The sequence below is a fragment of the Catharus ustulatus genome, chromosome 14 (genome assembly GCF_009819885.2).
Source record: "Catharus ustulatus isolate bCatUst1 chromosome 14, bCatUst1.pri.v2, whole genome shotgun sequence".
Classification (NCBI taxonomy): Eukaryota; Metazoa; Chordata; class Aves; order Passeriformes; family Turdidae; genus Catharus; species Catharus ustulatus.
The window spans coordinates 6,980,647-6,994,527 of NC_046234.1; the positions used below are offsets into that span (position 1 = coordinate 6,980,647).

Consider the following 13,881-nt stretch of genomic DNA (forward strand, 5'->3'; position numbering starts at 1 on the left):
GACAGACTCCAGTACTGCCAATATTTATTTGGGTTTTTTTGCGCAATCGACCTTACACGGAGTCACCTCTGCCCTGCGCACACACCTGAGGTGACACGAAACAGCCCCACACTTAGGGGACTGCTGGGACACAGACCCTCCTCCTGCTCCGCACCATGAGCGGGCACCGCTGACCCCCGGTGCCCTTCAAACTCCCTGGGGGCTGTGAGCTGAGGAGCAGCCATACCATCCCATCCCCATCCCACCCTGCCCCACCCTCAGCCTTTGCCCCGCACCAAAATGGCGGCGGCCCCTGAGGGCCGGGGCGGTGCGCGCTGGGCGGGGCTGCCCTCCCGGGCCGCGCCTGCGCGGGGCCGCGCGCGCCTCCACTTCCGGCTGCCGGCGGCCGCTTCCGGCCCCCCGTTCCTTGGTAACAATGGAGCAGAAAATGGCCGCCTGAGCGGGCAGGAGGCGGCGCGGCGGCGGAGCGGCACGGGCAGAGCGCGGACAGCCGGCACCCAGCCCCGAGCGGCGCGGGCAGCGGCGCACCCACAGCCGGAGGGGCGGCGGCGGGCGGCGGCGGCGGGCGGTGAGCACCGGGGCGGGGGCGGGCTCTCAAAATGGCCCGGGGAAGGGAGAGGCCCAGGCCCGGGGGAGGCGGCGGCGGCCTCCGCCCGGAGCGGCGGGTGGCAGCGGTGCCCCTCAGTCCCTGCTCGGGGGCGGCTCGGCGAGCCGCGGGAGGCTCCATCGGCGGTGCCGTGAGGGAGCGGGGGGCGGTGATGGCGGTCCGAGCGCGGGTGTGCCCGGATGGGCCGCGCTCCGTCACCCCGGGGATTCTCCTGGCGGGGCCTCCCGCCGCCACCCTGATCCTCCGCTGGGGGCTGGGGCTGGGTTTGCGCTGCCCCCGGGGAGGGCAGGAGGGCCCGGCACACTCCGGGTGTCCGGCAGGGCCGGGGGAGGAATTGGAACAAGCTCCTTTTGGGAGGGGTGGAGGGACGGGGTGGTTATAGCTCCTATCCTGGGCCTCGTCCACAGTTCAGTGCCTGCTCAAGGAATCGCAGCTTTTCAGGCCCGTATTTTCAGGCCGTGCTTCCCGTGAGTTGAGGCAAGAAGCCTTGTTGTGGAAGACAGGCGAGAACAACTCTTCCTATCGCTGTGTAAGGCTCTGGATCAGCTAGTGACCTGTTCAAACCTGTGGTGTTTGCTATTCCTGTGCGGAGTTTCTCCCCGGTTAATCACGTCATCTGTGCTCTGTCACTTTAGCTTCCTGTGCAAATTTTTCCCGGCCCCTTTTAATGCTGTTTGTTGGTATTTAAGGTTTCTGTTTCTCTGTTTCAAAACCCTTGTCAAGTCCGGCTGGATGTATGTGTTTATCTTGAGTGATCTGCTTTAATTGAGGAGCAGTATGAAGTTGTGTATAATAGTGTATATGTATATATATATTTATATAACATAGTGATGATTATGGTTTGTTTATAAAATTTGTTATGTCTTGATTTTAGTGTGCAGTAGAAGCCTGACAAAAGGTTTCACAGCAAAAAGCCTATAATTTTTAAAATAATAATAGCATTGTTTTGCTGTTTCTCAGGAATGTGGAGCCTTGATACAGGGAAGCTTCTAAACAAGAATACAAACTTGATAAAACCCAATAGTATCATAAAACATCACATTTATTTTCTTGTCCATACTGACAGTATTGAATAATTTCAACTTGAAAATACTTGTCAAATGTTCAGAAGAACTTCTGACACTAATTTGTCCCTGAATTTTAATTGCAGCAACTTGTCAAGTCTTTCTAAAACAAATAAACAGTTGGCTGCTTCTTGGACAATTAATTATCTTAATTGAGGGTCAGATATTCAGTTTTGTTGTAATGGTCACCTAACTCTTAAACTAACTCTGTTCCTTCTGCAGGTTTACCATTTTGGAATTAAAATAATGATAGCTTGGAATTATATCCTGGGAAGGGAAAACACACCACACATTATAAAATTAAGGGTTTCTTCTTATGTTAGACCACTAAGGCACAGCAACTGTGTGTGTTCCCTTCATCAGCAACTCTGACTGGGTGAATGTTTGTCACTGAAATAACCACACACCAGTACTTTTCAAGCCTGTAGTGGTTGCCATTTGTATCATATTTACTTTCCTGGGTTCCTGGACGAGAGTGTTGCAAGTGTCTGCTCTCCAGTATGTGTATTTGGGTTTTTTAGAGGAATGGATAGTGGGATCCTTAGATGGAAATGTTTTCGAAACACCTATATCAATATACCTGCCTTGCTTGTTCCTTTATTCCTCTTCTCTCTGGGAATGTATCAGAATAAATCCCTAGATCTTAGTAGAATGATTCCAGTTGCAGTGGAGGTGGTGTAATTGGTTTTTTTAACAATTACAGCACAATTTAACATAATGTTATGACTCTATATACTTGAGTCTAAAGATTGTATTTAAGTCCAGCCTGATGTAGCTTAACACATTACTGGAGTGTCCTAAATTCTTTTTTTTATAGAGAACTTGAGTTTCCATGTGTTAAAACACTTGAATCCAGACATGATTATTGAGTGTTTATCCAAGGTTTTGTGGTTTAAACTCAGTCTTACTGAAAACTTATCAGCTGCTGAGCTTGCAAAAATTATTTGTGAAGGAATAAAACCAAATATGAACATTTCCATCTTCAAATACTTTTATGAGAGCCTTGTGCTTCTCAAAACCAAAACTTCTAAAGAGCGTAGCAGTGTCATAACTTAGTCAGGAGCTTTGTGTGCTGAGTAGGGATTGCCAGGAGCATCCCAGGGACTGGTTTTGCCTTTGCACAAGTTCTGATTGCAGGTAAGATCGTAAACACAAGCCTGTGTCTCCTTCAGACTGCTTAACAAGGTACTTGTCAGGAGCTTTTGGCTGCTATGCAGTGTTGAGGCTCAGCTTTTGGCTCAGGGAGGTCTGCAGGGTTGGATGAGCTCGTAAAACCACCTGATGATTATGGAACGTAGGAAAAGCCAGCACACATTTTATCTCAGCTCAGTAATTTCCAATCATCTCATGCTCAGAGCACTCTGGGTTTCCATGTGCAAGGTGTATGTGCACATAGTCCTGTTGGCATGCTGGAGCTTCCCTGCCTTGGGATGGCATCAGAAATGGCATTCTCATGGTACAGGTGCCTATTGAAATTCAAATAAATTTGCCTTCATTTTATTTCCTACTTCTGTGTGCGTTGGGCACCGGATATCAACAAGAACGGGAGCGCACGTATCGGAACTCCTCTGTGGGTTGTGGCTGCAGTGATTCTCTGGTTGTTGCTCTTTCACTGTTAGCAGTACCTGCATTTGCAGCAGTTGTGTGAAGACAGCAAGGTTCAGCAGTGAATTTAAAGATGGGTTTTTTATTTTAGTTGAATATCAGTGAGTGTTGATTGTGGCTTAGTGCTTTCACTAACCACAGCTTGTTTCTTCAGGAATCAAAACTCTGCTTGTCCTTGGATATCAGCCCTGTTATGGTGCTGTCTCAGGGTTAACATGGTTACTTGTGTGCAGCTTTACCTCTTCTTTTGAGTTGAGTGGGCCTTGTGCTGCTGACTCAGCAGCATTTCTGGTTTAAAAGAGCATTATTTCATGAGCCTGCGGTGCTGGAAACTTGCTGCACCTCATACACATCTAGCTCTTGTCTGCTATCTGAATTTGATGGCAAAGGCAGCGTTATCTTAATTTTATTTTCCACTTGTATGTGAAAAGTGTTGTTTTAGTAAGAGCAGATGATAGAAGGCAAAGCCCAGCATTTTGGCAGTTGTTACCACATTTTATTTTCAGAGCTCCATCTTGGTTCCACATGCTCTCAGTGTTCTGGAATTGCTAAGCTGTGCCCTGATTTCCTCACTTCTTTCTGACTTATCAGGAGTTGTTAGTGTTTCTCTTCTTTATCTCAACAGTTGATTCAGCTGAAGTGTTTTTCCTCTCTGGTTTGTTGGGTTTTTTTTTTATTCTGTGGAACTTTCTGCCACTGTTCTGCAAAAGTATTCATTTGCTTTCTATTGTTTGAAATGTATGTTCAGAATGACATCTTGTTTGAGGGCCTTTGCTTTGAAACACACTGGGGTAGTGAAAAAGCTGAATTGATGTTTAACACTCCTGTTAAAGTGGCGTTTAAATTTTACAGCAATTTTCACAGAACACTTCCATAGAGCACAAAACTTTGTTCTAGCATTCCAAGAGTGGTGTGTGTTCTATGATAATTTTTGAGTTAAAGGGGACATAGGGAGTTCTTGATTTTAAAACTTATGGTAGGTTTATTAGAAATCTAATAAAGAACCTAAATCTGCTGTTCATTCCAGTGGAAATAAAAAACCAGAATAGCAGGGCCAAAATTCATGATGCCACTTTGAAAACTAGAAAAGTTTGTTTCTTTTTACTGTTTCTAAGATGGAGATGAGTGTGTTGGACCTGTGGTATCAAAGCCTTCAGTGTGATCACGAAAGGAAACCTGTGCACCTGCACAAAAAGAGAAAGCCAAACAAACTTGACATAATGAAGCTCCATGTATAATGCAAATAGATGACTTTCATTTCACTGTCTTAGGGTGTCTTTTTTCTTTAATGATGGGATTCACTGACAGTTTTTTGCTTCTGCTTTTGAGCTTGCAGACTTAAGTGATGAAATATTTAAGATGAAAATGTAGTTTCTGTTAAAACTAGCTGGAAGTAAGTATTGAGAAATTGGATACTGACTGGCATGGAAACTATTTTTTAGCTTTGAATTCTTCTAGGAAAATGAGGTGGAGTGTGTTGGATGAGTGCTGTGTGTGAAGTGGGTTCTGTTTGTGCTTGAAGGAGCTGGGCTAAGAGGACTGCCTGTTCTAGCTGCTGTTCCTGTGTCATTTGAGCCATGGAATTGGAGCGAGGGCTGGCTGGGGCCGTGCTGCCATGGCACGTCAGAGCTGCTGAAGTCACAGTTCGTGGAAAGCTTGGACATGCAGCTGTGCTGCACTTCTCTCGAGCTGCAGTGTCTTTGGGCAGGGAAAACAGCCTCTAACTACCCAAAGCAAACCAGGCAGTGTTTCTGGCTTCCAGCCTGAGTCACTCCTTTAGTCCAAGGGTTTGATGAGTCCTGCAGGCCGCAGGTGAGCAAGGTGTGCTACCGGTTGGAGTAGCTAATTAAGATGAGGGTATGAATCATAAATGAGAAGTTGGCCTTCTGCTGAGGACACCTCTGGAACACCCACACTGCCATCCTCTTTTTTGTTTATCCAGAGGTATTAGCTGTGTTGCTGGGACGTGAGGTAACTCAGGTAACATTCCTGCCATCCAGGGCACGAGACATTCTCAGGTGAGGTTGAAATACCGGTAACACCAATGTGGGGCAGTTCTAGAGGAACTTGCACACCTGACTCATGAGCAGCTGAGTTGTTTCTTCAGTTTAATTAAATTCTGTGCTTTGTGCTGTTCAAATTTGAGGCTTGCCCCATAAATCTCATGAAGATTTTAATTTTAAGGTATTGCTTTTTCATTTAACCCTGCCAATGCATGATTTCAGGGTTTGTCAGATTTTCTATGTTCTGCCTAGTTGGTTTAATGAGAGTTCAAATGTTTTATGGGATTTCTTTTAAATAAAAAAAAAAAAAAACCCAGGAATGCAGGCTAAGGTAGTGTCTTGGTGTTCAATATAGATATCTAATGTCTGGAGATATTGCACATTATTGAAGGAAGAAGAACTAGGAATTTATTTCTGTGCATTATGGTTTTTCTGGGAATCCTGTAGTCCACAAATGCTATGCAATATGGAGATAGATTGTGCTGCTGTTGAAGGTAAATGGGTGACACACACGTTCTCCCTGCTTGCTGGCCCACTAGATTTGAGGCAGTAGCACATTCCTGACTGGATTTGGTTTGCACACAACCTGGCATGAAAGAAAACAAAATATTTCTTATGCTGGAAGAATGATAACTTTGCATTATTGAGGGAATATCCAGTACTCTGAACTTGTCCCTATCAAAAAAAACATAGTATTACTTCCTCTTGAATAAAAGAATGTAACAAACAATAGCTTTTGTGGGCTTACTGCAGTCTGGAGCAGCGGTGGGGAGACAGGCAGTCATTTGTGCTCGGAAATCTCTGAGCTTGTTGAAGTGTAACTGCAGGGAAGATCCTTTCCTGATTTGTAGCAGGATGGGAACACCAATTAAGAATTCACTGTAGTTATTCTGTCTGGATTCTCAGCTGCTGAAGATTTTTTTTTTTAAGGAGAAAGTTGTTTATCTTATCTCTGATTCTGTTTCTTTGTGTAATCGTTAGGTGGTCACCCCCTCGCTTCTCCGTAAAGAGATTTTCGTATCTGGGTGTCTCAGCTGAAGTTGGCAATAACCAGCAGATCTGAACTTCCTGCTCATAGTTGTGACCTTCCCCACCCTGTGTCAACTCAGTGCTGACAAGGAAGGACACTAAAGGAGGAAATTCTGACTCTTTTAGCTTGGATAAGAACAAGATCTTACACTGGAAGAAAGCAAAGCAGAGATGAACCTGCTTATTAGCTAACCAAATGTTGGTTATTTTGTAAGCTAATAGTACACCTGTTGGTTTTCCCTCATCAGGCTTCCCTGTATTACTGGCTTCTTTCAGCCAGTCTTAATTGTCTGCAGAGTGTGAGCTGAGAGCAGCATCCTGAGGGGCAGATTTTCAAGTTATTTCTGCCTCTCTGAGCCAGGCCATGGAAATCCTGCTGTCCAGCCAGATGGGCTCTGTGGAGCCGTGCTGAGTGAGGCAGGAGCAGTCTAAACATTCCAGTAAGTTCAGTCTGGCCATGGAGAGCTCTGCCGTGGGCTGGGAGGTGAGGCTTAGGCTGGACAATGAGCACAATGAGCTGAGTGCACAGGGAGGAGATAGAAAGTAGCAGAAGCCTTGGGGTGGAAATCCTGGGTTTAATGTCAGAGCTCTGGTTTGTAGAGTGTCTTCCCATTTGCTGTCAGCAGTCAGGTAGGGAGAGCGTGGTGTTGCTGTGTTTCTGGGCCATCTGTATTTCCAGCAGTGTAAACATCCCATAGGGATTCACAGCATATCTGGGATATGAAATTGGGATATAGGTCACAGGTGTGACCTGTGAGTAGCTTGCAATAGGAAGATACAGCAATTTGTCACTGGCAGAAATGCTCCTCATGTAACTTAAATTCTTCATTCAAGATCCCACCTCTGAGGCTTTTTTCTTAGTAGTAAATGCTATTCAGCCTTGACCACTAGGTGATTTTATGGTTTAAGAAGGAAGAGAAGAGGTGATGGAGGAGAAAAAGGGAGTAAATAAGTAGTACTGACTTGTTCTAAGCATTTCTTAAAGAATCACCTATTGAACTGTATGTCAACTTGTTGGTAAAGAAGAGTTTTTAAATTCCTTCCCCCAGCATTTGACTTGTTTTGACTCTGCCTTTTCCCCGACCAAGAATGCCTATTCCATTTCAGAAAATAAAGGGACAAATACCTTTGAATCATGTAGGCATTAGATAGCCAAGGTGCCTGCAAGCACTGGCATTTTCAGTAAAAGGAAAGTAGCAAATAAGTAGTAAACAAATGTTATGTTTTGTATGTGCAGTGCATCTTTCTTTTTTAAAAGCTGATGAAGAATTAGTCTGGTGCTTACAAAGGTGTTAATATTGCCATCTTTCTGAAGTCATTCCACGTGTTTCCAATTTGATGTGTGTTCCCAATGACCACATCTGATGCATCTTTCAAGGTTTTATTTTGGATCCAAGTCTCTCGTTCTGCTTGAGACTTTTATTCAGATATTACCACAACCAGTGAGAGCTGCTTTTAAAAGTATCTTCTCAAGCATGTCTTTAAGTAACGCTACTTGGAGTAATAATTCTGCTACAGAAAGCTTGTGAAGAAGTTGATTGAAGCTGTGTCCTCCTTAGAAATACGTGCCTGGCATGTGAAGGGCACAGAGATTTCCTAAGTGAGCCTGGTCAGAGCTGAACACACCTGCAGAAACTATTGCTCAACTGTCCTGTGAATGGGGTCATTTATCGGCGTTTAACAGTGTCACAGAGCACGACATGTCACATGCCAGTCTGCAGTGTTCAGATTGCACCAGGGATTTAGAAATGCAGAGAAAGCTGATAGGCTCCCATCTGACTCAGGAGTGACCCTGGTAATTGCTGCTGCTTCCTGATTCCTGAGAAAAGGCTGGAATTGCTTTGGTAAAACGGCAGAATTTCACAGACCCAAACAACACCAGTAGCCCTGAGTGGCAATAAGTTAAAATTCCTAAGCTAAAATCAAGTTCTGCATCAGAACTGAAGACAAAGAGGGTCAGAACAGCAGTTTCATAATTTGCAAGTCTGCAATAATGGGATGTCCTATCCTGTGGAATTTTTTTTCTGGTGCTACACACTGAGGTCATCAGTGCACTTTAATTTTCACCGTAGCAGCTGAAATAAAGTGCCTGTGGAGATCATGCAGTGCTGCTCTTCTGGAGAAGCACTAATGTAAACTGTGGGCAGTCTTGACTTGACAGCTGTGCTGACAAACCAAAAAAAGATGCTTTTTGCACTAGACAGATGTCTAAGTGTTGGAAATTTTCCAGTGAGAAGCAGAAAAGCTTTATTCTTCCAGTATTTCCATGTCACATGAAGTATGGTTTAAATGAAAGGAATGTTTTCTGATGGGGAATGTTATTGCAGAGCTTTTTAGCATGCAGAGGATTAGCTTCTTAATCACCTCTCTGAGTAACTAGATTCTACCAGTTGTACAGGAAAAGTCTTGGTGCTGTGAGTAGTGAGGCAGAGTGATCAAGGAAAGTGGTTATTTTATCTTCATTTGATGCATTTGCATGGCACAGCCAGTGCCAGAATGTCTCGTGCATTTGCATGTGTTCCTTATAATATTTATCAGATACAGACACGGCATTCATCGATTATTTTCCTTGAAAGAGAGACGTTGTCAAGTATTTCATCCAAAAGGAAAACAATATGAGAAGGTTATATTTAAAAATATGCAGCCTAGAAGACAACTCTTTAAAGCATTGGTGTACCTGGTATGTGCTGGAGTTTTGTCTTGGAAATTTGCTCATCAGCATCAGTAGTTCAGTAAAAGCTGAAACTTGAAAGCAAATTCCTCTCTTGATGTAAAACTATAAAGTTGATTTTACAAACTCTGTTTTTTGAGGAAATGAGAGCCTTTCCTTTTTTGTGCACAGGGTTCCACATCATCTTCACTGAGTTCTTCCATAACCACTTCATTCTGTTAAAATTCACTTGTATGGTGGAGAGGGTGTTTGTGTAGCAGGCAGAAAAAGCAAGGAACATAGAATGTTGTGCTCAGAGAGTGTGATCAGGGATGGCTCATGCCTTGTGCTTGGACAGGCAGTTGTGATCTTAGAAATATTTTATGCAAAAAGCAGATAATCATGGTCACCTACTTTGTGAACGCAAAGATGAGCTTGGATTTATGGCAGATGATATTCTGTGTTCATCTTGCTGCTTTGTTGAGTATTTGATAATGATGAGCATCAGTTCTGTTTGAATCTCCTCAAGAAGTACACGCTTTGTTTTTGATCCCCGTGGTGATGAACCTGATCCTGACTAAAGCTTCATTAGCAAACTACTTTAACCTGTACTTCACTCTCCATTGCAAACATGCCTAAATTCCATGCTGCATTTCATATTTGATGGAGGGTTTGTGCTCTCCTTTTTTAGGTACTCTTCTAGTCATCAAGATGGAAAGCTCAGATTCTAGCGATAAAGGAAGTATTGATCAATCAGAAGCCCAACGTCAGAGCCAGCTGGATCGGTTAGACCGAGAAGAAGCTTTCTATCAGTTTGTCAACAACCTGAGTGAAGAGGACTACAGGCTTATGAGAGATAACAATTTGCTAGGAACACCAGGTAGGTGATGCTTGCCTCTGTTCATCCTGCTAGAGTTGCTTGTAGGCAATTTATGTCATTTTGTGTTCTCCTGAAGCCCTTTCACCCGTTGTGTGTGCTGCAGCTGTGGTAGGACGTAGCTTTTTGCTAATTTGTGCACATTTAAATTCAAATAGTCCCTTGACTTGTGGAGACATAGGATGGTGTGGATTCATCAGATACAAAAGTCTGGTGTTTGCACAACTTGGCAGGAACACCCGGATTTGACCCAGTTCCAGCTGTGAACCTTTAGATGGACAAAAAAATCTCTTTTAAGCATCTGTGTGCAGATTTAGTGCTGGTGAGGTTAGGAGTTTGTAACCTTTGTGGGTGAGTAGTTTGGTGTGAGATTCTGCATGGGCATTTTGATCAGCTCTCAATCAACTTGTTAAATTTCCTCTTTATGGATTGATGCCTAATTCAAACCATGACTCAAGTAATTTAAACCTCCTTTTCCTGCTTGTATAAGTGTTAATCTCAAGTGTTTCACTCTGGACACTCTAATGGGTGTAGGATCACAAAAATTGCTACTCAGCTGTAGAGGCTGCAGAACCAGAGAGCACATCTCTCTTGAACAGGATGGAACTGTTGGATATTTCAGCTTCAGGAAAACTTACTTGGGACAAAAGTGCTAAAGTGTCTGAACTTCCCCTTAGCAACATGCTTGGCAATGCCATTATGGCAGGATTTAATCTGACAGAATAAAAACAGTGGCTTGTACCTTCTTTAGAAGCTTATGATAATGCTTGCCATACATATATGATTTGGAAATATTTTTGGAAAATTTTGCTTATTTTCTAAGGTGAAATTACTGAAGAAGAGTTGCTGAGAAGGCTACACCAAGTTAAAGAAGGTCCGCCACAGCAAAACAGTGATGAGAATAGAGGTATATACAGTATTTGTGAAAACTCTTAACTTTAGCACCCCGTACGGACCTTAACTTGAGTGCAGGAGTGGAACAAGTTAAACCTAGGCAGGTGCAAGGTGAGCTTTGTTTCAAAACTCAGTGACCTATGTCTGATGTCTGCTGCAGAGGTCAGTTTGGGACAGATTTCATTCATAACATATCTCGTACTTCTATCAAAAGAAAGTTTTGTTTAGATTTATTTCTTTTTTTCATTTCGTTTTTTTAAGATTGCCTTTCTGTCTGCTCCCTTCTGGGATGCTTTTTGGTGATCCCTCTTTTTTTAATTCACCATTCTTCCCTTCAAAGATGCTGCATTGCTTTTGTTGTCACCCTTCTGTAGAGATTGGTGGGGGATGCTCAGAGCTGACCCCTGGGGTTCATTCTTCAGTGAGACAGATTTGCTCTAAAGCTTTGCAGGTGAAGGTTCAGGACAAACTTAATTCTCTGTTTCACGGTCGATAGATCACTTAATTGTTTGGAAAGGAAAACACAGAATATTGATGTGTTATGACACCTAACATGTGACTTTCCATTTACTTATGATAGAAAATACGTGTTCTTTGGATGGCTTGTTTGCTCTGTGATGGCTGCAGCCTATCTGTCCATATTGGAGCAATGTCCACTCCTGCTCCCTTAGAAGAGCTCTGGCAGTTACAGAATTGTCACACTGCCTGTGAAACCACAGTAACACTTGGTAGGATTCAGCACTTCTAAATTGTCACTTGTTAAGCTAAGCAATTATGTTCTTGGAAAAGATGGCTCCAAAATTAGCTCAGTACTCTAATTTTGGTAGTTCCCTGTCTTTTTCACAGGTGCAGAGTCCGCAGAAGATGTTTCAAATGGAGATTCTATAATAGACTGGCTTAATTCAGTCCGACAGACTGGAAATACGACGCGAAGCGGGCAGCGAGGAAACCAGTCCTGGAGAGCAGTGAGCCGGACTAACCCAAATAGTGGAGACTTCAGATTCAGTTTGGAAATAAATGTCAACCGTAATAATGGGAACATGAATCCAGAAACTGAGAATGAGCCATCTGTAGAGCCTTCCAATGGGGAGGATTTGGAAAACAGCCAAAGTGACTCTGAAATTCCAAGGTCTGAATCACCGTCTGTAAGGCAGCCTGGGTCAGAAAGGAGCAGTGCGGAGGAGCTGACGGCTGAGGAGGCTTCCCCTCCTAGAGGGCAGAGGAGAGCCAGGAGTAGGAGTCCAGAGCAGCGGCGGACGCGGGCTAGGACTGATAGAAGTAGGTCACCTATTAATGCAGTGAGTGAGGCCCCTCGCAGGTCTCATCACAACACATCATCTCAAACACTTGAGCACTCCTCAGCGGGCGAGGCTGAGGGCAGCTCTAGAACCAGGCAGCACATGACGTTAAGGCAGCACACAGTGGGGACTGAGGTGCCGGGTGAAAATGCAGTTCTGTTTTCCCCCCCTGAAACGAGGCCTGCTCCTCAAGCAGCAGGTTCTTCAGAAACCACTGGCACCAGCGAGTCCACGGCTCCTGGGCAGAGGCCTCCCACCATAGTGCTGGACCTGCAGGTGAGAAGAGTTCGCCCTGGCGAGTACCGGCAGAGGGACAGCATAGCCAACAGGACCCGGTCCCGCTCACAGACCCCCAACAACACGGTGACCTACGAGAGCGAGCGCGGAGGCTTCCGGCGCACCTTCTCCCGCTCCGAGCGCGCCGGCGTGAGAACTTACGTCAGCACCATTCGGATTCCCATCCGTAGGATCTTAAACACGGGCCTGAGCGAGACCACGTCCGTGGCCATCCAGACCATGCTGAGGCAGATCATGACGGGCTTCGGGGAGCTCAGCTACTTCATGTACAGCGACAGCGATGCCGATCCCAGCGGGCCGGCTCCCAATCAGAACGTGGAGGCTTCCGAGCCGCAGAGCGGAGGAGGGGGCAGCTCGGGCAGTGAGAATGCAGATGTGAGCTCAGGGGAGGTGTACGAGGGTGGGCACGAGGCTAGCTCAACATCCGGTGCCAGGCGGGAAGGCCGCAATATGAGGGGATCGGTCACTTTTGAAGAAAGCAGTTCTCTACCATTCCTTAGCCTTGCACAATTTTTCCTACTCAACGAAGATGACGACGACCAACCGAGAGGACTCACCAAAGAACAAATTGACAACCTAGCCATGAGGAATTTTGGTGAGAGCGACGCTCTGAAAACCTGCAGCGTGTGCATCACAGAGTACACGGAGGGCAACAAGCTCCGCAAGCTGCCGTGCTCGCACGAGTACCACGTGCACTGCATCGACCGCTGGCTGTCGGAGAACTCCACCTGCCCCATCTGCCGCAGAGCAGTGCTAGCTTCTGGGAACAGAGAGAGCGTTGTGTGAAGGAGAGCTCAGTCCACGGCCAGGCAGCTGGTGTGATAGTGATGGGCAAAGAAGTCACTTCCTTTATGGCCACTTTTTGAGTGGTACCTCAATGTATAGTAATGACTCGGAGTGAATCTTCCCTCATCGAAGCATTTTTCTCTGGATTCAAGCTTTGGGAATTGGAAAATTTCTTTAATTAGGCTTTTCAAGTTCTAGTCGGTTTGGGTGTTCAATTTCACTTGTCCAAAGACTTCAAAATTTTTTTTTTTTCTTTTGTGAAGAGTATTAAGTTCTTTTTCCTGCCCATCCCTTGCCATCCCAGTCCAATAAACAATTTGTCCTCAAGATTGTGCTTCTGAGGAGTTCTTTGAGAAGTTATCCCAGCTCAGTGTCCATGAACCATAGAGGAATTTTTGCAAGAAATCCAACTCTCTTAAAAAAAAAAAAATTAATTTAATTGCACATTTGAACATACTTTTAATTTTTCTCCCGGCTTAATATTGGACATGTCTGTGTAAATAACACTAATGTTAGCCCTTTCCCCATCACTATGGCACGCTGTAGGATGAGCTGTTAGCGTAATTGGGATATTTATCTTGTTGTGGAAATATAAGAATTGCCTATGCTTGTTTAAATAAAGGAGAAAAAAAAAAGATCTGTTTTAAAATTGTAAAGCTTTTTTGTAGAAGCTCAGTACTTTTCCAATGCACTGTTGTACTAACGCATTAAGAATTAAAATTGTACCATGCTTAGAAATCAAGAATGCTTTTCATACAGACCCCACCACAC

The 13,881-nt window shown here is 44.6% G+C and overlaps 1 protein-coding gene across 3 annotated transcripts; it reads left to right on the top strand.

The window, feature by feature from the left end:
* Positions 1-380: 380 nt before the first annotated feature.
* On the top strand, positions 381-13,437 carry RLIM (ring finger protein, LIM domain interacting). 3 transcript variants are annotated; one of them, XM_033072475.2, is made up of 4 exons: positions 381-568; positions 9,650-9,838; positions 10,659-10,742; positions 11,576-13,437. In XM_033072475.2, the coding sequence occupies exons 2-4, from the start codon at positions 9,670-9,672 to the stop codon at positions 13,108-13,110; spliced, it is 1,788 nt and encodes a 595-aa protein (XP_032928366.1). In that variant the 5' UTR covers positions 381-568; positions 9,650-9,669; the 3' UTR covers positions 13,111-13,437. The 3 variants fall into 3 exon arrangements, with proteins under 3 accessions (XP_032928366.1, XP_032928367.1, XP_032928365.1); XM_033072474.2 differs by lacking the exon at positions 381-568 and adding an exon at positions 1,035-1,136; XM_033072476.2 differs by lacking the exon at positions 10,659-10,742.
* Positions 13,438-13,881: the final 444 nt, after the last annotated feature.

Coding starts and splice junctions, on each gene's coding strand:
- RLIM (XM_033072475.2), top strand. CDS start 9,670: ATGGAAAGCTCAGATTCTAGCGATAAAGGAAGTATTGATCAATCAGAA. Junction 9,839..10,658: donor CAATTTGCTAGGAACACCAG/GTAGGTGATGCT, acceptor TTATTTTCTAAG/GTGAAATTACTGAAGAAGAG. Junction 10,743..11,575: donor AAACAGTGATGAGAATAGAG/GTATATACAGTA, acceptor TCTTTTTCACAG/GTGCAGAGTCCGCAGAAGAT.